Source organism: Heterodontus francisci, chromosome 12 (genome assembly GCF_036365525.1).
Source record: "Heterodontus francisci isolate sHetFra1 chromosome 12, sHetFra1.hap1, whole genome shotgun sequence".
In the NCBI taxonomy this organism is placed as follows: Eukaryota; Metazoa; Chordata; class Chondrichthyes; order Heterodontiformes; family Heterodontidae; genus Heterodontus; species Heterodontus francisci.
The window spans coordinates 26,487,251-26,513,722 of NC_090382.1; the positions used below are offsets into that span (position 1 = coordinate 26,487,251).

The following is a 26,472-nucleotide window of genomic DNA, read 5'->3' on the forward strand; positions in this document are numbered from 1 at the left end:
ACATTGACCATTGGAAATCCGTACTTAAAGGCGGAAAATGTTGGACGTGCACAGCAGCATCTGTAAAGAGAATCTCAGCATTTTATAACCCTATCAGTTCTGATGAGGAGTCCCGCTTGAACCATTAACTTGGTCTTTCTCCTTCAGATGGTGGTTGGTCGTACTCTTGGCCTCCACAGTCCATGGCTCTCAACCGATGTCTGTACGCATTATACCTCTGGGCTGGATTTTCCCCTCTTCCTTATAGTGGTTGTGGCTCTTTGGTAGGATGGGGCTCAGAGCAGTCCCTAGCCTGCATCCTGACCCTGCCTAATTTTCTGGGGCCAGAGTAGTTAACATAATTAGGCTAGGTGCAAGGGGATATGGTGAAAGAGGGGGAGCTGCCAGAGCAAATTTTCCATTTGGCGCTTTATCCAAAGTGAGCAAAATTGTAAACATCTTCCAAGGGCTTCATACATCAATGCATTTCCCTTTAAGTGACCACAGACCTTTAAAGGGTGCAGGCGTCTTGTAGTTTCCACCACCACCCCACCCCACCCTCCCCATTTCATCACATTCCCAGCTTAGGCCACACAGGGAACATGTGTAAAGGTATTTGATGATCTGGAATGAGTTTGAATTAATCCCATCAATGCCTTGCCAGTGATGCCCAAATCCTGAAAATGAATAATAAAAACAAAATAATAGAGAGGGACATGTTTCAAATTACCTGCTGGGTCAACAGGGAAGCTGTTCTGCTTTTATTTTACATAGAATATCTTGCAACTCTTTCCTTCAGCCTCCTGGAATGTGCTTCGAAACACCCGAACATTGCGAAGTTAGTGCAACATTTCGTCAACCTGGTCAAGGGTCTCCTAGAAAAACTCCTGGATTACAGGTCGGTGATGAGTGACGAAAGCAAGAGGAACCGTATGAGCTGCACAGTTAACCTGCTGGTACGTATAACGAGTTTTCCTTCAGCTACTGCACTTAAGGTCTTAACTCTTGTCAATCTCCCTCAATACCGGCTCTCCTCGCCCCATCATTGTCGGCTATGCTATCAGCTGTGTAGGCCCTAACATCGGGAATTCTCTCCCCAAACCACCCTGCCTCTTTCCCCTCTCCCTCCTCCTTTAAAATGCTCCTTGAAACCTACCTTTCCGACCACGTTTTTGGTCACGTATCCCAATATCTTCTCCTTTGGCTTGGTGTCAATTTTTTCTAATCACACTCCTGTGAAACACCTTGGGCATTTTACATGAAAGACACCATATAAATGCGAGTCTGTGTTCTGCTTCAGATTGGAGCAAATGGCCAAGGTGTAATGCTTGTTCCATTCTGGAACATCAAAGTGTGAAACACTCTAGAGGGTGAGTCAAAGTACATGAGTCATACATCACTCACAGCTACAGAGGATATCCAGTTCCATTAGGTAGCATTATACAAGGATGAGTATTGGTCTTTGTTAGGCTGAGGTGGGTTCAGAGCACATGAGAAACAACGTGATGTGCAGGGGAAAAGGAAAGAGAAAGCTGCCTACTGGATAGAATTTGGGAACGATTTGATGACTTTCTGAGGTCCTGTTTGGGTAGGGAGTGGGAGAATTGGCAGAGTCTGGGCTTGCTGGAAGGGAGCATGCTCACTTTGCGCAGATCTCCAAAAGAGGGAAATGTCCCCCGCAATATCCCCAGCAAATGTCAGCACTGGGTAAGGATTCATTGCTTTTTGGATTTATTTGGCAGTGCCTGGTTTAAAAATGAAACTTTGCCAAACATTTTTACAAAAACTTGGCACTGTAAAGGGACCAGGGGATGATTGATTACAATCCCCATGTTACGAGCTGAGAGAGAGATCATTAGCATGAAAAATACAAGATATGAACCCCTCAGACCAATATAATGAACTACATGACAAGATTCCACATTCTAAAGACTTATTATAACAACTAAACTAAAAGAACTCTCCCATTAACTAAATAGTACTTTGTAAGTATCTGATGCCCCAAATTGCAAATAACAGAATTTTCTACTACTTATTCAAACAGTTGAAAACCTCACACCATGCTTGCACGTCATGCAGTTCTTTTTGATGACAAAATTCTTTGTGGTTAAAACTCCCAAACTCCTCACAGTTACAATGGATTGGATCTCCCAGACTTTTCAAAAATCAATATGCTCTTCGCTCACTCCTCCAAGCACTTCCGACCTGGACATCCGTGAATAATGTAATTTCCAGTGATCCCATGGGTCCTTTACTCCTCTGCAGGTTTGAACTCTCAAAACCGGTTTTAGTCTTCACAGGCGTTTGCTGTCTATCTTCAGAAAGCAGTTTCTCTCTCTCTCTCTCGCGCGGAGAGCCGAGGCGTAACACTGATTTGGGGGGGGGGGGGTGTGGGGGGGGAAAATAGTGAAATTTCCAGGGTGGAGAGGAGTGGGGAAAGCTTCTTCCATTGGCTGAGGGGATGGTGGGAAAGGATTGAAGGGCAAAGGTAATGAAGTTGGGAGAGCAAATTTGGTAACTGGAAGAAAAGTTTTTTCTGTGTGGAAAAGACATTAAATGGTCATTGTCAGGGTGGGAGAGAGGCTTTGACCTATTATTAAAATTATAACTTTAAATATTCCCTCCATGTTGGTTTAAATATTCAAATTGCTCGTTAGGTGGCTCAGCGACACACAAGCTGCACATGCGCCATGCCTTTTTTGGTGCTCGCCACCAAAATCGGTGGCGAGCTTTCAAAATCCAGTCCCATATGTCTGGGTTCACAAAGCCACTCGGGCCTTCCCATTGCCGCAGATCCTAACATCTGCCTGGTGCATTTGCATGTTCTGATTAACCGACTCCTTGTTTTATGACGAGAAAGTCTGGGAGGTGTTAGTGCTGTAGTCTCTGTTTTCCAGAAGACAGTCTTTGATCTGTATTCTCTGTTGTCCTGGTAATCTTTCGCAGAGTGGAGGTGAGGCCAGCTGACCTCTGGATTTGAACTTGAACTTTTAAAAATCGCAATTTTTAAGACATAATCATGTTACAAGGTCCAGTGTTAATAACACCCCAACAGAGAAAAAAAAATACTTCATCCACTGTTTAGTTCTTGTGTTGAGCTAATCTTTGGATTCATTAAAGTCCAAGACTGAATGATTAGGTTAAAGTAAAAGCAAAATACTGCGGATGCTGGAAATCTGAAACAAAAACAAGAAATGCTGGAGTCACTCATCAGGTCTGGCAGCATCTGTGGAAAGAGCAGAGTTAACGTTTCGGGTCAGTGACCCTTCTTCGGAACGTTTCGAAGAAGGGTCACTGACCCGAAACGTTAACTCTGCTTCTCTTTCCACAGATGCTGCCAGACCTGCTGAGTGACTCCAGCATTTCTTGTTTTTGGTTAGGTTAAAGGTTGACCAAGGTACAAAACAACTCAAGGGCAGCTTATAAATTCCAACTTGCAGACTGATCAAGTTTGATCAAGCTGAAGCATTGTCAGGCACTGATTGTGGAAAGGACTGTCTCTAATTCAGGGATGTCCAAACTAGAACAACAACACAAAAAGCAAATTCTGCAGATGCTGGAAATCTGAAATAGAAACAGAAAATGCTGGAAATAAACAACAGGTCAGGCAGCATCTGTGGGGAGGGAGAGAGAGGGGGAGAGAGAGAGAGAGAGAGAGAGAGAGCTAATGTTTCAGGTCAGTGACCTTTCATCAGAACTGGGAAAAGTTAGAAATCTAATAGGTTTTAAGCAAGTGAAAGGGGGGAGGGTGGGGAAAAAATCAAAAGGGAAGATCTGTGATAGGTTGGAAGACAAGAATGATTACATGACAAAATGGTTCATGGTGAAGGCTAAAGGGAGTGGTAATAGGACAATTAAAGAAACAAAAGATGTGTCTGGAGGAGCTGTGAATGGCAGAACCATGCACAGCTGCTGTCCAAAAGCAAAAAAAAATGTAAAGCAAGAGAATAACAAGTGAGAAACAAAAAACAAAGCAGCAAAGAAAAAGAAAAGAAAATAGGGGCAGAAATTAAGATCTAAAATTGTTGAACACAGTGTTGAGTCCAGAGGGCTGTAAAGTGCCCAGTCAAAAGATGAGGTACTGTTCCTCAAGCTTACCTTGAACTTCTTTGGAACACTGCAGCAGGCCAAGGACAGAGAGGTCAGAGTGGGAGCAAGATGGAGAATTAAAAGGACAGGCGACTGGATGTTTTGGGTCGTGTTTGCAGACTGAACGGAGGTGTTCCACAAAGCAATCACCCAATCTACATTTGGTCCCCCCATGTAGAAGAGGCTGCATTGTGAGCAGCGAATACAGTATAATGAATTAAAAGAAGTACAAGTAAATCACTGTTTGACCTGGAAGCAGCGTTTGGGGCCTTACATGGTGATGAAGGGAGAGGGTAAAAGGGCAGGTGTTGCATCTCTTGTGCTTTCATGGAAAGGTGCCATGGGAAGGGGTGAGGATGTCGCGGAGGGAATGGTCACTTCAGAAGGCTGAAAGAGGGGAGGAGGGGAAGATGTGTTTTGTGGTGGCATCCTGCTGGAGGTACAGGAATTGGCAAAGGATGATCCATTGAATACAGAGGGTGGCGGGGTGGAAGGTGAGGACAGAGGGAACCCTATCATGGTTCTGGGAGGGAGGGGGTGAGAGCTGAAGTGTGTGAAACAGACAGACATGAGCAAGGGCCCTGTCAACATTGTGGGCAGGATTCATCAGTTGAAGAAAAAGGAAGACAAATCGGAAGTGCTGGTATGGAAGGTTGCATCGTCAGAACAGATGCGATGGAAACAGGGAAACTGTGAGAATGGAATAGAATCCTTACAGGAAGCAGGGTGTGAGCAAGTGTAGTCAACATAGATTTGGGAGTTAGTGGACTTATAGAAGATATTGAAAGCCCACCCCCCAGAAATGGAAACAGAGAAGTCAAGGAAGAGAAGGGAAGAGTTGAACATGGAACTTATTTTTATTTATTCATTCTAAGGATGTGAGCATTTCTGGCAAAGCCAGCATTTATTGTCCATCCCAGTTTGCTCTTGAGAAGGTGGCGGTGAAGGCAAGAGAAGGGTGGTGGTGAATGGAGACTGGTTGGACCTCCGTTCAAGGAAGAAGCAGAGAGCCCTCAGGCAATCCAAGTGAGAGATGAAGGTGTAGAGAGATTCGACGTCCATGGTGAACAGGAAACATTTAAGGCCAGGAAACTGGAAACTGTTAAAGTGGAAGAGGGCATCGGAAGAATTATAGATATAGCTGGGAAGAGACTGGACAAGGGGATGTAAAATAGAAGAAATTGGAAGAAGTCAGTTCAGTGGGGAAAGAACAGGCTGAAACAATGGATCTACCAGGGCAGTCCTGTTTGTGGATCTTGGAAAGGATGTCGAAATGGGCTTTTTGGGGTTGGAAGACTATGAGGTTGGAACCTGTGGAGGGAAGATCCCCAGAGGAGGTGAAGTCAGTGACAGTGCTGGAAACAATCACTTGATGTTTGTTGTGTGATCATAGTCCAGGGGAGGTAGGAGGAAGTGTCAGAGAGTTGGTGTTCAGCTTTCACTCAGTCAAGGTCAATACGCCAATCAACAACAGCACCACACTTGTCAGCAGGTTTGATGACAATGTTAGGGGTTGTATCTAAGAGAACAGAGTGCAAAGTTTCTGTTCCAACTACAATCTGTTGTCCACAACCAGGCCTCAAGACCTGGGCCCACAAGGCCCAGGCATCTCTGTCTTGTCTGCACTTGCTGGTCTGAATGTTTTAAATTTGGCAGACTTAGAGATTTGGAAGTAGCTGTATTTGACTATTCACTGAATAAACTCTGAATCAGTCACACCAAGATCTATTAATATCAGCAACTTGCAAATTAATGGAAAATTACTTGCACATTGTGATAAGGGCACATAAGGGCACAAAGTACTAATGCTGATAAGAAGCACACAGTAACATAAGGGAACAACTATTAGGGTTGCCAACCCTCCAGAATTACCCTGGAGTCTACCAGAATTAAAGATTAATCACCAGGATACCGCTGTGAGTAACCCGGGAGAAAAATAATAAGGAATTTAGTTTTCAAAAAATTTTCCTTGAGCACTTCTGTTTATTAATTTAAAAAAATATCAGACGTAGGGAAAAAGACTGTTAATTAACAGTGAAGAATCATCCAATTAGGTGATAAGTTTATTCACATTTTAATTGAGGTGGCAAGGTGGTGCATTGCAAGGCTGTCCATGTTGGATGACCAATGGCAAGGAGTGTTGGGGTGGGGTGGTTGGAGGCAGGAGGTCATATAATAAAACCTCCAGGAATATGTCCAAGTAGAGTTGGCAACCCTAACCACCGTATATCACAATCTAAGGATAAGGGGTAAGCCATTTAGAACTGAGATGAGGAGGGATTTCTTCACCCAGAGAGTGGTGAACCTGTGGAATTCTCTAACACAGAAAGCAGTTGAGGCCAAATCATTAAATATATTCAAGAAAGAGTTAGATATAGTTCTTAGGGCTAAGGAATCAAGGGATACAGGGATAAAGAGGGAACAAGGTACTGAGTTTGGACAATCAGCCATGATCGTATTGAATGGCGGTGCAGGTTCGAAGGGCCAAATGGCCTACTCCTGCTCCTATTTTCTCTGTTTCTATGTTTCTATATGCATGCCGTAACTTGGTGCTCTGAATTTCCCCTCTTTCTGTGATTTCAGCCAAAGCATTGATGGATTTAAAATAAAGGGGTTATTGTTTCCTCTAATGCAGCAGGGAGAAAATTCGATACTAAGATGTTCAGCGGTTGCCCACTTGGAACTCACAGCATTATCTCAAGGCCTCCATTTTGGGACAAGGCCACAGGCCTTTTGTGGGCAAATCAACAGGGTTCTGCAGTGGCCTCTCATTAATAGTCTGACCCAGCGTTAGACTTGTGGTGATCAGGGTTTTGAGCAGCAGACACCATCAGAATGTGAGTTTGGCTGAGCTACACAGACAAGGAAGATCCCTGTTCCAATTCTTAGTCTGTATTGAGGTGCTGTTAGGGAGGGAATAATCACTAGCCAACTCCTGATGATCTCAGTGCAAAGTACGAGTGCCCAGAACACAGGCAATGCCTCTCCGCAGTTGCACGGGCTGGTGACATGGTGCCAGGCTCAAGGGTAACTTGGCGGAGGAATTTGAAACTGGCTGGTCTCTGTGGAAGTTGACCCGAGCAAGGGTCAGTAATGTAGGGAGAGAAAACAAAATACAGCTCCCAGGAGTTGTGGCCAATCAGAGGATGACAGACCTCACCAGCATTTAACTCGTGACAAATAATCTCAGATGAAACTTCACGTGAATTTACAGAATGTTCCAGGAGCTTTACCAAGCCAAAATTGAACAGTGTATTTATTCCAGTATCTGCATAACTTAGCATCTCATTAGGTTGCTGAAATTCCAACTGGCAATCCGTGAATTAGCACAGTGAAGTACCTGATCTTAATTAGCTAGCTGCGTGTTTTAATAATGATTCATGTTGGAGAGTTTGTACATAACTCCCTGACATCAGGGAGCTGCTTTGCTTAATTTAATCTCAAGAGGCAACAAGCTGAATAAATCATAGACAGACAGTTTGGAATAGCTCGGGAGGTAATATATTCAAATGTGTCACAGTGTAATGTTTTCTACCTTCACCTCTGCTCTGCCTTTAATTGCTGAAAGAAGCAGGCAGAGGAGAGAGGGAACATTGTGCTCTGAGGTGAAAAGTGGTACTTAAAAAAAAAATTGGAATGCTAAAAATTCTCTCCCTGCATCCAATTCTCTCCATGACCCTTACTACTCATCAGGCTGAAGGCCCAACTGACCCAGTTTAAGAATTTGAATTCAACAACAACAAGTTGCCCTTATATAGCACCTTTAATGTAATAAAACATCCTAAGGCACTTCACAAGGACTCTACAAAGCAAAATTTGATATCGAGCCAATAAGGGCAATATTTGAGCATAGTCAAGACAGAGATCGATAGATTTCTAGATATTAAAGATAGCAAGGGATATGGGGATAGCGCAGCAAAATGGCTTTGAGGTAGAAGATCAGCCATGATCTAGTTGAATCGCAGAGCAGGCTCTAGGGGCCGAATAGCCTACTCCTGCTCCTATTTCCTATCAGGGCAGATAACCAAGAGCTTGTTAAAAGAGGTTGGCTTTAAGGAGCGTCTTAAAGGAGGAAAGAGAGGTAGAGAGGCAGCGAGTTCTATGGAGGGAATTCCAGAGCTTAGGACCTAGGCAGCTGAAAAGGAGGAGAAGGAAGGGACAACTCAAGTAGCCCCATTCTGGCTGTGCTGTTCATGATCGACTCATCCGACTGCAATATCAGTGAACCCAATTCCTCATTTACCAACAGTCCCACACCTTTCCTTCCTTTGTTACTGACCATCAAGGCATTCACTTCACAACAATGCTGAAATAAAAAACACACAAAATAAATATTCCAAACCAAATTTATCAATCAGACCATGCTATAATGCATGCAGACATCACCTGATCACCCCTGTGCATTTTCTTATTACTTGTTTTCTATGTATCTTTGCCTGTCCTAGTGCTTCTATGCAGTGCTACCCCAATGCCTTCATCCACAGCACATGTTACTTCTTCAAAGAACTCCAATAAATTGGTTAAACATGATTTCCCTTTCACAAAACCATGTTGACTCTGCCTGATTACCTTGAATTTTTCGAAGTGCCCTGCTATAACGTCTTTCATAATAGCTTCTAACATTTTCCCTAAGACAGATGTTAAGCTAACTGGCCTGTAGTTTCCTGCTTTCTGTCTCTCTCCCTTTTTGAATAAAGGAGTTACATTCGCTATTTTCCAATCTAATGGAACCTTCCCTGAATCTTGGAAATTTTGGAAAATTAAAACAACGCATCAATTATCTCACCAGCCACTTCTTTTAGAACCCTAGGATGAAGTCCATCAGGACCCGAGAACTTGTCAGCCCACAGCTTCAACAATTTGCTCAGTACCACTTCCCTGGTGATTGTAATTTTCTTGAGTTCCTCCCTCCCTTCCATTTCCTGAACTACAGATATTTCTGATATATTACTTGTATCCTCTATAGTGAAGACTGATGCAAAATACCTGTTCAATTTATCTTCCACATCCTTATTTTCCCTTATTAATTTCCCAGATTCATTTTCACTGTCAACAACTAATATAGCACCTTTAATGTAATAAAACATCCCAAAGTGCTTCACAGGAGCATTATAAAATAAAGTATGACACTGAGCCACAAAGGAGATATTAGGTCAGATGACCAAAAGCTTGGTCAAGAGGTAAGTTTTAAGGAGTGTCTTAAAGGAGTTGGAGAGGTATGGAGGGTGGGGGGATGGGGCGGTTATTCCAGAGCTTCGGGCCTAGGCAACAGAAGGCACGGCCACCAATGGTGCAACAATTAAAATCAGGGATGCACAAGAGGCCAGAATTAGAGGAGCGCATGTATCTTGGACGGTTGTGGGGCTGGAGGAGATTACAGAGATAGGGAGGGGAAAAGCCTTGGAGGGATTTGAAAATAAGGATGGGAATCTTAAAATCAGTCAAAACCAGAAGTTAAACCAGGAGGACCTGGATGTAGTGCCGCAAAAAGTTCAATTACCTCACACGAGTGGTCAAAGTCAGTGAATGCATCCTCAAGTGCCATATCCCACCAAGTGCATCACCAGCATCAGATACTGCTTAATGCACAACACCTCCATCACTCACTTACCAACAATCTCTATTAATCAGCACACGGGATGATGGCGGGGTGGGGGGGGGGGGAGGGTGCGGGGGGTTGGTGGCTCCAGGAGCCCTTCCCGACCATCACTTTACACAGGGCCCCCCTGCCACAGGCCATCAAGGTCCTTAAATGGCCACTTAACGGCCTTCGCCCACTTCCATGGGGATTTTACCCATGGCAGGTCGGGCAGCCGAGGGGCAAGAGAAGCCGCCTGACAAAAGCAGACGGCTCTCTGACGGCCCGGGGGGTGGGGGGGGGGCCCTCATGATCTCACACCCTGTGCCTGATGCATGGCCACCCCCGCTGCCCCAACCTCTGCCAACATGCCACACGGCATCCCAAGTCGACTACCCTTCCCTCGCCGGGGCCAAACCAATCACCTCGGCGGGGCAACGAAAACTTACCTTTGTTCCGGGCTCCCCGATATCTTCCTCTTCAAGCTGGGCTGTAGTCCCAGCAGTGGCCACGCTCCCAGTGGCGCTGCTGGGACAGTTAGCTGCCGGCTCTCTGATTGGCCAGCAGCTCTATTAGGTGGGATTTCCTACTTCAAGCGGGTGGAAGGCCTGCCTCACACCAATTAAATCCTGGCAACCTGCAAAATACGGGTCGGATCCCCAGGCGAGGCGGAAGCGGGTTCGCTACCGAATTTCCAACTCCCGCCCAGGGTTAAATCTCGGCCCACATCATTCATCCTCTCCATCACCTGCAGTGCAGTGCCAGAGAACCTTGCAGCATGCTCTCTTCCCCTGTTGCTGAATAATTCACTCTTCCGGCTCAGACTCCCTTCCACAAACAGTTCCAGCACCTGCATTAGCCAGAGTGCACCTCCCCTTTCAGAGGTGCAGGCTGGCTTTAAGTCGTGCTCGCCTTGCATGAACGTGGGCCCCCTGCTGAGGAGTGCAGGCACTTGACAGTGCGGTTAGTGCTGGCTGCACACAGCAAGCATGTACATGAGCAGGCAGTACGACGTTTGCTTGCTGCCAGCAACAGAAGAAATGGGCGGGGGTTAATTTTGCATCGCAATCCCCGTGCGTGTTTTCGGGGCCTTTTAAACAATAAGTTTAAACAAACATATGCAGTCGGTGCTGCTTCCATAGCTGAATGGTAAAGCTGATACTTTGTGTAGAACTGAGTCACACTGAGCAGCAAGGTTCAATCATCAGTCTGATCTGGTGCCACTGAATTATAGAACACTACAGTGCAGAAAGTGGTCTTTCGGCCCATTGTGAAAGACCTATCCAATTAGTTGCACTCCCCTTCACCTTTTCCATAGCACTAAGATTTTTTTTCCCTTTTTCAAGTAAATATCCAATTCCTTTTTGAAAGTTACTTTTGAATCTATTTCCACTATCCTTTCAGGCAGCACATTCCAGACCAGAACAATGAGTGGCATACATCAACTTTTCCTCATCTTTCCTCTGATTCTTTTGGCAGTTATATCTGTGTCCACTTGTTATCGACTGTCCTGCCAGTGGACACAGTTTCTCCTTATTTATTTTATCAAATCCTTTCACAATTTTGACCACCTCTATTAAACCTTCACATAACCTTCTCTGCTCCAAGGAGAACAATCTCAGCTTTTTTAGTCTCTCCACACCTTTTATCCCTGGTGCTGTTCTGGTAAATCTCTTCTCTACCCTCTCTGCGGTCTTGATATGCTTCTAAAGACGAGCTACAACTGGCCTACAAAGAGGGCAGGGAAGGAAAACATCAGTCCTGTTTCTTGTCCCCTTTTGCTATCCATGGATTCCTGCTGAAAAGTTAAATAACCCACCAATGCTGGCTCACAAAATGAAGAATGGAGATTTAACCAAGGTGTCAGCTTTGCACCAGTAGCAGCATAGTCGCCTCTGAGCCAGGAGGTTGCTCTTTAAAAGACGGACACGAAAAGGCCACTTGATCCATCAAGCCAGTTGCAGTCCCAAAGCAACGAGGCCTTGAGACAGCCAAGTGTACCTTCCCAATCATTTTTTATTTTATTTAGAGATACAGCACTGAAACAGGCCCTTCGGCCCACCGAGTCTGTGCTGACCAAGAACCATCCATTTATACTAACCCTACAGTAATCCCATATTCCTTACCACCTACCTACACTAGGGGAAATTTACAATGGCCAATTTATCTATCACCTGCAAGTCTTTGGCGGTGGGAGAAAACTGGAACCCACACGGTCACAGGGAGAACTTGCAAACTCCGCACAGACAGTACCCAGAATTGAACCCGGGTTTCTGGAGCTGTGAGGCTGCGGTGCTAACCACTGCGCCACTGTGCCGCCCCATAGCCAGGTAAACCTTGGGAGAGGTAGGAAAAAACAGATCTAAAAAAAGACCCAAGGCCAATTCCGGGAGAACAAAAGTCTGGAAAATTCCTCTCTGAGCACATAAGGTGATCAAAAACCAGTTCTGAGAGACCACTCCAGATCCCACTACAGAGACTTGATGATGTAATCTAGGCTGACATTGAGAGACTGAGGTGAATGAACACTGAGATTGCATTATTTAGCGAGGTTAAACCAACCCTGACAGCTTGCTTATGTTGCATATTTTAAAAACAGATTTGCTTGTCAATTTTCTCCTGCTCTTGTATTTTCTCCTGATGCTGTTCACTGTAGCCAGCGTCCAGTTCTGCATGCACTGGTCACCCTCCGGTATGTTGCCCAAGCGTGTGGCTATTAACTGTTGGGATATTACAACAAAACACACTGGCAATTAGGAGCAGAGCCCCTGCTCTTGCCTAACCCAGCAGTGCTGAGGGCTAACTGTTATCCCCTACTGATACCTTGGGTGAGATCAGTTAGCTCAGCCAAAACTTGGGTCAAATCTTTGACTTCCCTGGGCTGTAAATGGCTGAACCAGTTTAGCCAGCTCACTGTTCCAATGCTTAAGAAGCGTATATCATTACAAGATTTTTCAAATAAAGGGAATTTTTTTCCTCTCTCTGTTTCCCCTTTTTTGTGTCTCCTTAGGCTGGGATCTGTTAGTAGCACTCTTGCATGAAGCAGAATGTCATGGGTTCAAGCCCCATTCAGAGACTTGAACACATAATTGCTGGCACTTCAGTGCAGTACTGAGGGAGTGCTGCACTGTCGGAGGTGTCATCTTTCGGATGAGACACTAAATGGTCTGCCGTCTCAGGTGGACGTAAAAGATCCCATGCCATTGTTCATCAAAGTTGATTATCTGGTCGTTAGCTTATTGCTGTTTGTGGAATCTTGCTTTGCTTTGTGCAAATTGGCACTTGCGAAAGAGAGAGAGAAAAAACATAGCGGGAGCAGAGCCAGGGGGAAAAAAAAATCGAAAAGTGACATCAGAGTGACGTCACATTCAACAGTGAGAGCAGGGAAACAGAAAGCAACTGGGGTCAGTATTCGGGTAAGCTTTTAATTTAACTGAAATCAAATATAGAGTAAGACTTGATCGATTTATTAGTATATAAAATAAAAACTAAAGCGATTAAAAACAAAAGACCAGTCGGAAATTTAAAAAGCAAATTAAAATCTAATTAAATAAAATAGAGATGCAGGGCCAGGCAATGTGTTGTACCTGCATGATGTGGGAGCTGGTGGACCCCATTTGGTTCCTAGTGACCACATCTGTAGCAATTGTTGGTTGCTCGAGGAACTCTGGCGCAGAGTTGATGATCTGGAGTCTGAGCTGCGGACATTGCGACACATCAGGGAGGGGGAGAGTTGCCTGGATGCTGTGTTTCAATAGACAGTCACAACCCTTAGATTAACTACCTTGAATTCGGCCAGTCGTCAGGGACAGGAGGGTGTGACTATGAGTGAGGCAGGTAAAGGGATCCAGGAGGTAGTGTTGCTGGAGCTTCAGCCCTTGTCCTTGTCCAACAGGTTTGAGATTCTTGCTCCCTGTGTGGATGAGAGCAGGGACTGTATGGAGGATGGGCAAACTGACCATAGCACCGTGGTACAGGGAGCCATTCAAGTGGGGGGAGAAAAGAGAAACGTAGTCGTAATCAGGGATAGTATAGTTAAGGGCATAGACACTGTTCTCTCTGGCCAGTATTGAGAGTTCCGAAGGCTGTGTTGCCTACCTGGTGCCAGGGTTCAGGATATCTCATCTGGACTGCAGAGGAACCTGGAGTGCAAGGGGAAAGATCCAGTTGTCGTGGTCCACATAGGTACCAACGATATAGGTAGAATGAGGATAGAGGTTCTGCTGAGGGAATATGAGTAGCTAGGGGCTAAATTAAAAAGCAGAACCAAAAAGATAGTAATCTCCGGATTACTAGCTGAGCCATGAGCTAATTGGCACAGGGTCAATAAGATTAAAGAGGTAAATGCGTGGCTCAAAGATTGGTGTGGGAGAAATGAGTTCAAATTCATGGGACATTGGCACCAGTACTGGGGAAGGAGGGAGCTGTTCCAATGGGATGGGCTCCACCTGAATCATGCTGGGACCAGAGTCCTGGCAAATCACATAACTAGGGCTGTAGATAGGGCTTTAAACTAAATAGTTGGGGGGGGGGGGGGGGCGGGGGGAGGGTTCAGTTGCATGGAAAATCAGGAAGTCAAAATTAAAGGAGAAGGTAGGAGTGCAGGTTAGTGATGAGGCTGGTTGTTGCCAGAAAATAAAAGGAAGGGACAGAATGTGTGAACGTCATATTGCACCAAGGAATCGTACAAGAGTAGGGAAATTTGATAATAGAACAAACTTAAAGGCTTTGTATCTGAATGCATGAAGCATTCAGAATAAAATAAATGAGTTAACAACACAAATAGAGATGAATGGGTATGATTTAGTGGTGATTACTGAGATGTGGTTGCAGGAAACCAGGTTTGGGAATTGAATATCCAAAGGTACTCATTATTTCGGAAGGATAGACAGGAAGGAAAAGGAGGTGGTGTAGCTCTGTTAGTAAAGGAAGAGATCAGTGCTGTAGTGAGAAATGATATAGGCACTGGAGATTAAGACGTAGTTTGGGTAGAAATAAGAAATAGCAAGGGAAAGAAGTCGCTGGTGGGAGTAATCTATAGGTCCCCAAACAGTAGTTCTGCAGTGGGACACAGTATAAACCAGGAAATACTGGGGGCTTGGAAGAAAGGTGCGGCAATAATCATGGGTGATTTTAATATGCATATAGACTGGATTAATCAAATTGGCAAGGGTAGCATTGTTTTTGGAGCAATATGTTGTGGAACCAACCAGGGAGCAGGCTATTCTAGATTTGGTATTGTGTGATGAGGTGGGATTAATTAGTGATCTCATAGTTAAGGATCCTCGAGGGAAGAGTGATCATAGCATGCTAGAATTTCAAATTCAGTTTGAGGGCGAGAAACTGGAGTCCCACACTCGTGTTCTGGAGTTAAACAAAGGTAATTACATAGGCATGAGGACAGATTCGGCCCGAGTGGATTGGGCAGGAAGACTAAAAGGTAGGACAGTTGATGAGCAGTGTTTAAGGAGATATTCAATTCCTCCCAATTAAAATATATTCCAGAGAGGAAGAAAGATTGTAAGAGGGGGAAAAAACATCCATGGGTCAGCAAGGAAGTTAAGGATAACGCAAAGACAAAAACTAAGGCATACCATATTGCAAAGGCCACTGGCAGGCTGGAAGATTGGGAAACTTTTAAAGATCAACAAAGGGTTACTCAAAAAGTAATAAAAAGTGCAAAGGTAAATTATGAAAGAAAACTAGTGCAAAATATAAAAACGGATAGCAAAAGCTTCTATAAGCGTATAAAAGGGAAGAGAGCAGCTAAAGTGAATGTTGGTCCCTTGGAGGATGTGACTAGGGAGTTAATAGAGGGTAACACAGATATGGTGGAGACACTAAAAGTATTTTGCCTCAGTTTTCACGGTGGAGGACACTAATAGTAACAGGTAATGCAGAGGTTTTCGAAAGGGAGGAACTTAGAACAATCATCATCACTAGGAAAAAGTACTGAGCAAACTATTGGGGTTGAAGGCAGACAAGTCCCCAGGGTCTGATGGCCTACATCCTAGGGTCTTAAAGGAAGTGGCAGCGGAGATAGTGGATCCATTGGTTATAATATTCCAATATTCCCTGGATGCGGGAAAGGTTCCAGTGGATTGGAAAAAAGTTAATATAACGCCTTTATTCGAAAAGGGAAGGAGGCAGAAAGTAGAAAACTATAGACCAGTTAGTTTAACATCTGTCGTTGGGAAATTGTTAGAATCCATTATTAAGGAAGTAATGACAGGACATTTGGAAAGTCAAAACGCAATCCATCAGAGTCAGCATGATTTTATGAAGGGTAAATCGTGTTTGACTAATTTGCTAGAGTTCTTCGAAGATGTAACAAGCAAAGTGGATAATGGGGATCCTGTAGATGTAGTATATCTGGACTTCCAGAAGGCATTTGATAAGGTGCCATATAAAAAGTTAATACACAAGGTAAGATCACATGGGGTTAGGGGCAATTTATTAGCTTGGATAGAGGATTGGCTAACCAACAGAAAAAAGAGAGTCGGGAGATATTGGTCTTTTTCTGGTTGGCAAGATGTAACCAGTGAGGTGCCACAGGGTTCGGTCTTCGGGCCCCAACTATTTACAATCTATATTAATGACTTGGATGTAGGGATAGAAGGTATGGTAGCCAAATTTGCAGATGGCACTAAAATTGGTGGGATAGTAAGTTGCAATAAAGAAATAAGACATTTATAAATGGATATGGATAGGTTAGGTGAATGGGCCAAAATTTGGCAGATGGAGTTTAACGTGGCTAAGTGTGAGGTTATCCATTTTGCTCGGAAGAATAGAAAGGCAAATTATTATCCAAATGGAGAGAAACTTCAGAGTGTTTCGGTGCAGAGGGATCTGGGTGTTCTCGTGCATGAATTGCAGAAAACTAGTATGCAGGTGCAGCAGGTAATAAAGAAGGCAAATGGAATTTTGGCATTTATTGCTAAAGGAATAGAGTATAAAACTAGGGAAGTAATGCTGCAACTGTACAAGGCATTAATGAGACTGCACCTGAAGTATTGCATACAGTTTTGGTCCCCTTAATTGAGGAGGGATGTAGTGCATGGGAGGCAGTTCAGAGGAGGTTCACCAGATTGATGCCAGAGATGAGGGGTTTGTCTTTTCAAGAGAGATTGAGCAGTTTAGGCCTTTACTCTCTAGAGTTTAGAAGAATGAGAGGAGATCTAATTGAGGTATATAAGATGATTAAGGGGATTGACGAAGTAGACATAGAGAGGATGTTTCCTCTTGTGGGGCAATCTAGAGTGAGAGTTCATAGTTTTTGTATAAGGGGTAGCAGATTTAAAACAGAAATGAGGAGAAATTACTTCCCTCAAAGGGTTGTGAGTCTGTGGAATTCACTACCCCAGAGTGTGGTGGATGCCGGGACATTGAGAAACTTTAAGGAGGAGATAGACAGAGTTTTAATTAGAAATGGGTTGAAGGGTTATGGAGAACAGGCAGGAAAGTGGAGTTGAGGCCGAGATGAGATCAGCCATGATTGTATTGAATGGCACAGCAGGCTCGAGGGGCTGAATTGCCTACTCCTGCTCCTAGTTCTTATGTTCTATGTTACAGCAGTAACTACACTTAAAAAAGTACTTAATTGGCTGCAAAGAGCTTTGAGACATCATGAAATTGTGAATGACACTGTATCCATGCAAGTTCTTTTTCTCACTACCCCTAGCTAAATATGGCAGATGTGTGTCCTACTCTAGGGGGATAAAGTTTCTCGTGGGTTCCTTCACTCCACCATTTCGGTTGTTCAGTGGAAGCCCCAAGATGTTCCTGGAACTGGCCTCTTTCAAAGCTGCTCTGACACTAGCCACTAGGAGGAGCACAAGAGAAGTTGACTTCTTGCCTTGTGTGGATACTTTTGCTCTTACTGCCCTCATGACTGCCCACTAAATCATGATGAAAAACCACCATTGTTGGGATTAAAGGTGTATTCTTAACACGCTAATTCAAAATGACATCAATATATCAGAAGCTTAAAAATTGCCTTTATCTCCCGCTGACACCAAAAAGTTAGTGAAATCTCTCTCCTTGAATTATTTTAAATCACAAGTGGACACTTGACAGCTTGAATCCATTTCACTTCTGAGCTTCCTGTTCTCATTCATTGTTTAATTCAAACTTTCTTCTTGGAATTGTCAATTTTTAAACCCTAGCTTGACACCACTCAGCCTTGACATCCCACATAATTTCTTGTCTCCTCTTTCTAACCCTTATCCATGTCCTACACTATTGCCCTCACCACTTCAATTCATCAAAATTAATTTGGAGCCCCTTATTCCAACGGAAGGAATAATCTTAAGTGGATTGTGTTTGAACACATCTGCCATGGATATAGTTCCAATGCACACAGATAGCCTACGGAGAAATATCTTGCTGCTCCACTGCACTTCAATTACTTTTTATTGCTTTGATTTGATTCTTAGCAAAATTAACATGTGAAATTATAATGCATTGTAATTTGGCAGCTAATTCGCACACAGCAAGCTCCCATGAACAGCAGTGAGATAATGACCAGCTAATTTGTTTTTTAGTGATGTTGGATGAAGGATAAATTTTGGCCACGACATAGGGGAGAACTCCCCTGCTCTTCTTCAAATCATGAAATAGGATCTGTACATCACCTGAGAGAGTTTGAAGTGTAGTTCCATGATTCCCAGACAATCTCTGCTACCATGTGCAAGTAGCACAAAAAAGAGAACATTTCTAAACTCATAATGGTCTAAGTAAAGCAAAAAATTGAGAGATGAATTTTGATCTCATTCCAGCACTTTCTCACTTCTTTCCAATTTGTTAAAATATCCAGCTGCAGGTTATTGAACATTAAACTCATTAGCTGCCGCTTTGTGATGGACCCAACATAGTTGACTCCTGACTTTTCCCTGTTGGTGTTCCTTTCCCTTCATTTGGTTCACTCTTGTACCTCTGTCTCTCGTCTCCACTACTGCCAAGATCCTAATTCATACTTTAGTCACCTTGACCCTTGGCTACTCCAATGTTCTCTTGGTTCCACAAATTACAACTCGGCCAGAATGTCAAGTCTCATGCCTTCACTACACTAAGTCACACATTCTCCACTAGCCCCGTCCTTTCCAAGCTCCGGCAGCTCGTCAAATAGACTTCAAAATCCTGGACTTTGTTTTCAGATGTCCCCGTGACTCACCTCACCCTACCATAGTGACCTAAACCAGGCCCAGAGCTCCATATCCTCTCTGGCTACTCCTAGTTCCACCATCAATGACTTCTTTCAGCAACTATATCCCATATGCTTAGGAATTCTTCCATTAAATCCCTGGCATTGACACCAGCCTTCTTGCTCCACAATTTTCCTTAAAAGCCTTTTTTCTTACCCATGCCTCTCACGCTCCCGCCAAACCTTTCCGTTTTTCCGTCAGCCCTCAATTCTCAGGTTGTTCTATTCCCCTCCCCCACGTCTAAGTAAAGTGCTGAGACACCTCTCCCCATGTGTGAACAGCAACCAGAAAAACAGAAGTGATTGTCTGCTCAGCTCTAGCTTCTGAGGGAAGGACCATACCCAAAACATTAACCTTTCTTCCCTCTTTACAGACCTACTTCCGGTACGGGCTGTCTTAGTCTGCTTTGGCCTTGAGACTGAACCCTGCTGCAGGATCTTGAAGCTATTTCAAGTTGTGTGTGTTGTTTAAATAACCAGACGCTATTGTTTCTGCCCACAGAATTTCTACAAGGATATTAATCGGGAAGAGATGTACATAAGGTATGTAAATAATAACGTTCAGTCATGACCATGTGATCTGTCTTCTTTATAAGCTCAGCATTGCAGACTCACATTTCACTTGATGTAGTATGATTATGTTGCATGTTCCTTGCATCTCTGTATTGGTAGAGACTGTACACAAAGACCGACCACTCAGATGGGATCATATTGTGGGTTCTTTATTGAGAACTGAGAGAGCAGCTAATACATTCAAATGTTCACTGTACAGAGGTTTCCTCAAGATTGCTAAACATTCAGAATCACAAGTGTGTTGCATCTTAGCTCTTACATGACTAACATGATCTTGTAGCCACACTTCTTAGAGGTGTACACACACAACATCCCCTGTTTTCCCAAAGAAAAAAAGCATTTTACAAATTTGAACATCTTTTTTAGGTAAGTAAAAGTTAATTATCTACAGATACAGAAAAGTATTATGATATACTACAAAGGAATATGCAAGAACATCAAATGCAAAAACATAAGGCTGGTTTGATAACTCTGCCAGATTTTGTAACAGAGTAGCAGTCCTCAGACGCTGGAGCAGCTGTTTGTGTATTGGATGTCATAGAAGAAGAATGTAGACTCTGCTTCAGATATAGTCTTTACTCTTGTACGAGTTGCAATGGAGTCTTCCATGGACTTGAATTATGAACAGTTCTGATTTGACCTCGGCTATGATCCAATGTAGCGCCAGTAGATGTAGTTACTTCATAAGAACATGGTTCAGGTCAAACTTTGGATACTGTTGCAGAATTCCATGTTCCAGTGACAGGATTTTTGGTGGTAACTTGCTGACCAATAGTTAATTTGGGAAGTTCACTCCCAGCGTGATTGCCATGCATTTCTTTCATTTTCCTGCCTTGTTCTAGAAGAAAATCTCTAACTTCATGCAGTGGATACAGTTCGCACTTGGAGGCGAGTATGTTGAATGTAACAGGCTGTGCCTCAACCTCATTCTCGTCCTTGGAATCTTGAACCACAAAAATGCGCAAAAGTTGAAAAGAGCTTCTATCTTCTGACCACAGTATGGGCAGAATTGGAAAACAACAGGCACCATGGCTCACATTGCACTTCTTCATTGCAAGGCTCCTTCTGGTCACCGTCTGAGGACTGGAGGGAGATAGTGCTTGGCAGTACCCGATGCAGTGGATGGTTATCCAGGTTAGATCACTGCATGTTTGCAATCCAGTGATAGCAGGTCCATTTGTTTGAACAAGGTAGAAAAGTTGGGGTATCCAATTCGAATCATTGTAACAGCATTTAATCATAATGGATCCGAGACATGGGATCGGGGACCCATTGTAATCAGTTAGCTGAGCGTTGGTCCTAGTTATCTTGGAATGCTATTTACCCAGATACATGCATTTTAAGATGTGTAGGAGTAAAATTTTTGTACTGGCACCCATATCCACTTTTGTCCAGAGCAAATCACCTCTTTTCCTGGCCAGGAAATATGAATGGATGCAGGAGCTTCTAGCGGATTAATCGAATCATTGTGTTTGGAAACATTGATGGTATGGAATGTCTGTTCAGCTCGCTCAATCGTGCTTCTACGCTGATCTTCAGGGTCAGTGGTGTTAGTGTCACTCAAAACTTCGTGGATGAGTTGGTTGTGTCGTGATGAAGAATTGCGAAGCTTGTCAGGGTGCAAAGCTGTCCTGTGGTTCAACTGTTTGTGTTTAGGATTCTTGCCGCAGTGTCTGTCTTGGCTTTGCGACATTGTCGTTTCCAATGACCTCTGACACCGCATGCTTTGCAAATGGATCTAAGTGCTGGACAGGCTTTAGGCGAATACAAAAGTCTGCACCTTGTACATGGTGTGTTGAATTTGGCATCGCTATTTTATGCACCTATGGTATTTGTTACATATAAAGATTGAAGGCTTTATTGATCTGCGATGATGGGCTCAAATTTGCAGCCATCCTTCAGTAATACGCCAACTGTGTACTGTTTGGGTTTGTCCAAATGATCTTTTAGGTAGAGTTTCATTGGTGTGGATGCAATCATAACTTCGATCATGTGATCTGCCAGTTCCGAGTCGGTAAAATCACATTCTCAGCCTTTGGCATGACACGAATGACAAACCAGTCTATGGATTTGCTAGGCTGTTGTCTGAAAGACATGAGTTCGAGTCGGTATACTCAAAAATTGAGCTTGAGACATAATTGGTCTTCTCGAGTGGGCCAAATCTTTACAGGATCCTTCTGTTCTTCGTCAGAAGTGTTAAAAGTCCTTCATTGCCAATGACTATGAGTACCTTTACTGCTTGCTCCTGTGGATCATCAATGGCTAGGTCGTCGAAACAAAGCTTGACTCTCTGCTTGACAAGAAGAAACTCTGAAAGCAGGTCAGGTGCTTGCCAATTAATAGTTGGAAAAAATGTTGCCATGATTGCAATACCTCTGTGTCGTTGCACCTACAGAAGAAAAGAGAAGCTACGAAAGCAAATAATGGAAAGACTTGCAGTCTTTTCACTTCTGAACAGACTTGGATAGTGTGGTGCTGTCATCTGCAATGAAAAAAGAGTTGCGGTTCCACTGGTGAACTGTTTTGGAAGTTGTGGCGCTGTCTCTTGCTGTGGCGACTTGTTGCAATACCACTAAAGGACAGACTTGGAGGTTGTGGCGCTGTTGCTGAATTAGCATGCTTTTTGGATTAGTCCTGCCTATGAAGGGTGGATTTGGCATGAAGAAGAATCGAAGGCCCAAAACTGTAATGGCGATTTTCCCTCAAAAATCAGCAATAGTGATGCATCCTTCTGAAACCACAACGAAAACCTCTCCTCCGCTCTGTGTCTTGACTGTCACCCATTTTGCTGCTCATCGATGGATCGCTGCACTCCCCATACTGAAAATATGCCGATTTTGTGCTCAACTTAGTAGCCCACTGCTGTGGCGCTGAACCATCCAACACATTTCTCAAATGTCCCAGGGTCTGTTACCTCTATACAGCATTCACTCACCCAGACTTCTTCAAGTTGCTCCCAATGAGAAACTGTTCTCAGAATCCTGCTGTCAATTGTGTCAACAGGAGTTTGTAGCCACCTGACTTCACAACCCAATGTGAAAAGAAGTTTCCCCAGCTGCTGCAGACTGCACCGCACCGAAGGTAAGAAAGCTGAAAGTGCCGGGGTGTTGGAGATCCAGATCGTTGCTGACGTGTTATGATCTTCCAAGAGGAAAAAAGTGTATTCTCTTCAGATTAGTTCCTTGAAAAAACATCTTTCGTTGTTCAAAAATCTCACTTGAACCTCTGTTTTTATAGACTGTACACAAAGACTGACCACTCAGATGGGATCAGTAACACAATATTGGACATTCTTTATTGAGAACTGAGAGGTGTTCACTGTACAGATGTTTCCTCAAGACTGCTAAACACTCAATCACATGGTGTGTTACATCATAGCTCTTACATGACTAACATGATCTTGTAGCCACACCTCTTAAAGATGTACATTCACAACAGATGACACTTGACTTCTCTAATCTCTTCATCTGTGTTTTCTGAAGTGAAAAGGAGAGAGTTTATGTTTGCTGAGAAGCAACAATATGGAGTCTGCATGTTGTTTTAAAATTCAAATTGGGAATGCAGCAAATAATTGGGCAAAGAGGGAACAAATAGGAGCCAAAACAAAGATAAATCGCAAATGATCACAGATAAGTTCATTAGTGTGCCTTTGCATCTCATCCTCGAAAATCTACCCTCATCTGAAACATCCCATCTCTAGCCCTTCCTTGAGCTGCCGAGACTCAGGACCGAAAGGCAGCTTTGCTCAGCATCTGAAAGCTCATAGGGTCAGAATGCTATCTGTTCATATTGGTCAGTTTGAACATGGGATTCAGGTCACTCAGTGGACCATTAAAAAATACAAATTATCACTCGTCTTCGTCACTGAGCCCTACAATCAATATTAATCGAGCAGCAATGTAAATAAAGATCGAGCTCAGAATCCATTGTGAGAAAGTGCATGCAATTCCAGCTCATCATAGAATCCTTCTCACAATTAATCAGAAGATTGTTAGTTTGATGTATGGATTGTTGAGGGCATGTGACATATATGGGAGATGCATGCTGCGGTCAGGTAAGCACAATATAAAAAGGAAGACAATGACAAACAAACATTCTCAGCAGTTCATGCTAATATGGATACAGTTGTATATCGGTTATGGTACTCGACTAGTAATTCAGAGGTCTGAACTAATAATCAAGAGAACATGAATTCAAATCCCACTGCAGTTTGAGAATTTAAATTTGACAAAGAAAAAGCTGGAAATACAATGCTGGGATCAGTAGAAGAAACCATGAAGCTGTTGATTGTCGTAAAAAGCCAACTGGTTTACAGATGTCCTTTAAGGAAAATAACCTGCCATCCTTACCTGGTCTGGTCTTCTATGTGACTCCAGTCCCACACCAATGTTGTTGACTCTTATCTGCCCTCTGAACCTAGCAAGCCACTCGGATGTATCACACTGCGATGAAAATTCCACAAAGCCTACAGCAGTTCAGAAAGATGGTCCAGCACCATCTCAGGGCAACTAGGGAGGGACAGACAATAAGTGCTGGTCTTACCAGTGACAGCAGAAATCAATAAAGTTCTTCTCATGTCACAGTTATCCTACAGCCATCTCTGAAGGGTTTTGGCACTAGTACCAGTTCGATGCACTAGTTAGTTGGTTAGTTCTCTCCCCAGTTAAACCTCAATCTGTGTTGAAAATTGTTGCTCTGACACAAATAACTGCAATGTAACTAGTCCTTCCAAGACTGAATAGAGTCTTATAGGTAAAGACACTGTCTGGTCTAATATTTAGTTTATAGACCAAAGAATCAAGATTTGTTCTCAACTTCTTTCTGGGGATGGAGGAGGGGAATATTGCCTTTGACACTGCTCTTTCATCTCTGGGGCCTGAGTTGAAATTCAGCTGATAGGAGGGAAGAGTCCTTTCTCTGCTGGCTGGAATGATCCTGTGTGAAGTGGGTTGGCCAGTCTTGATCCTGTTCCTAGTGGGTCTTAGGCCTTGAGCACAAAACTGTCCCTCATTCAGCACCACTTTCACTTTCACACGGGAAGGCTGGTGTGAGAAATGGGGCCAGGAGGTGGTGGCGGTGGGGGGGGGGTGGAAATTCCCACTGATGCAGTACAGAATACTGGGAGGTTTTTGGTTGGGGGCGAGGGTTGAGGCACTTTGCTGCTGCAGAGTTGAGGGAGCTTTACTAGCATCTTGCTGTGTTACCTGAGAAAACAAGAAAAGTTTCAATCACCCGAATCAGCACGATATATGTTTATTTTTTAAATTGACCATTTCTGTACCGAAATGACCCTTGCTTTACACATATGTATGTCACATGCTGGGCCATGAATGCCCTCCCGATGGTGGAACAGCCCATCGCCATTCACTCACCAGAGTCACATGTGGATAATGGCTGCTTAGATGTATTTAAGAGACATGCCACTGTGCGCAAAACTGTAAACATGCAAGAAAAAAAAAGTTGTGTTTCTATAGTGCTTTTCACAACTCTATTGGAACAAGGATAAATATTGGCCAAGATACTGGGAGAACTTCCCATTTTTCTTCAAATATGCTGTGGGAACTTTTCTGTCCACCTGAGAGAGCAGACAGGGTCTATGTAGGGACTCAGAGTGACAAAAAAGGTGTATACTTTTTGAGGGTGTCATGCAGACAGAGCTGTGAAGAATGAGGCAGATTGGTTTTGTCATATGAACATTGATTTTTAGCTGTTGCTGGAGCGAGGAAATGACTTGTTGAACAGATCAGCCGGGGCTGGAAAAAACATTTGCATACTAACAGACAGTGCTTGTGTTGACAAAGGACCATTCCCTGACACATTCAACCCACAATGGATGTTGATCACCGGACAGTGAAGGGGTGGGGAAGCGCATTCCAGGGCCTGCTGGGGTGATGCAATCCACAGGGGCCAGGACTGGTTGGACCAGCTGGTCACATGACTAACTGGCTGTTCCAGTTTGAACTAGCCACGGACAGTTTGAAGAGAAAGACTATTTGCCCCTGGACTGAGAAGATCTCTCTCCTGTCTGCTCCCATCTCTTTCTCACAAGCCTCTGAATCCACTGAAGACACATAAACCCTAAGACAGAAAAGTCTCCTACAGCAAACAAGGTTTAAGAAGAATACTGGGCCCAAATGAAAAGCAAGATCGACCTACAATCAAGGAGTCTACAGTGAGCTCGAAGAACCATAACACAAACTCTTCAGGTACTGCCTCAAACTTTTCCACTTTATTTTTCTTCTGCTGTTTCCTGTGTGTATCGTGTATGCATGCTAGCATGGGCGTGTCATGTATCCGTAGGCATCAACCAAAGTAGAGTTTAAGTTCAAGTTTAATAAATTTAAACTTTTCTTCTTTAAAGCTAAGAAAACCTGTATTTGCTGGTTTCTTTGCCTTATAATTGGAAAGTGGTGAACAAGGATTCACCAAGCGGGAGCTAAAAACACGGTGTGTATAAAATTAAATCCTGTTACGGTAAGACCAGGTGAAGGCTGAGAGGGACCCCTGGACACCTTTCTCACTGCCTCTGAATCCACTGAAGACACATGAACCCAAGAGAGAAAATTCCCCTACAGCGAACAAGATTTAAGAAGAATACTGGGCCCTAACAAAAAGCAAGCTAATCAAAATTATCTGGAGTTTGAAAGAAGTAAGCAGCTGGCTTTTGACCAGTGGCTGAGGGCTCTTAAAGTACAGCTCAGCTATGAGAATCTCAGAGAAGTAATTCTGTTAGAGGAATTTAAACACTCTCTCCCTCTCTCCATAAAGACCCATGTAGAGGAGCAGCGGGTTCAGAGAGCCCAGCAAGCAGCCATTCTAACCAATGAGTTTGCTTTAATTTATAAATCAATTTCAAAGGGGAGAACCTATTCTAGTCACCCCCACAAATCCGAAAAGGTCAAAGGGTGGGAAGGTGATAGGAGCCCAAGCAGTCTTGGGAGAGAAAGAAAAGCAGGAGACACTGGGGGGCCTCCTCTAGCCAAAAAGGAAGGTGCCGTGAGCAAGAGTGAGACCCGGAAACCTGTGTGCTTTCATTGTAATAAGGCAGGGT

General features: G+C 43.7%; 1 protein-coding gene across 2 annotated transcripts in view; it reads left to right on the top strand.

The window, feature by feature from the left end:
• LOC137375787 (dedicator of cytokinesis protein 2-like) overlaps window positions 1–26,472 on the top strand; it is a 690,449-nt gene that overhangs the window by 489,732 nt on the left and 174,245 nt on the right. For both annotated transcript variants that reach the window (XM_068043220.1, XM_068043218.1), the window contains exons 35-36: window positions 779–935; window positions 19,351–19,391. In XM_068043220.1, the coding sequence (XP_067899321.1) occupies window positions 779–935; window positions 19,351–19,391 (198 nt within the window). The remainder of the gene's footprint in view (window positions 1–778; window positions 936–19,350; window positions 19,392–26,472) is intronic.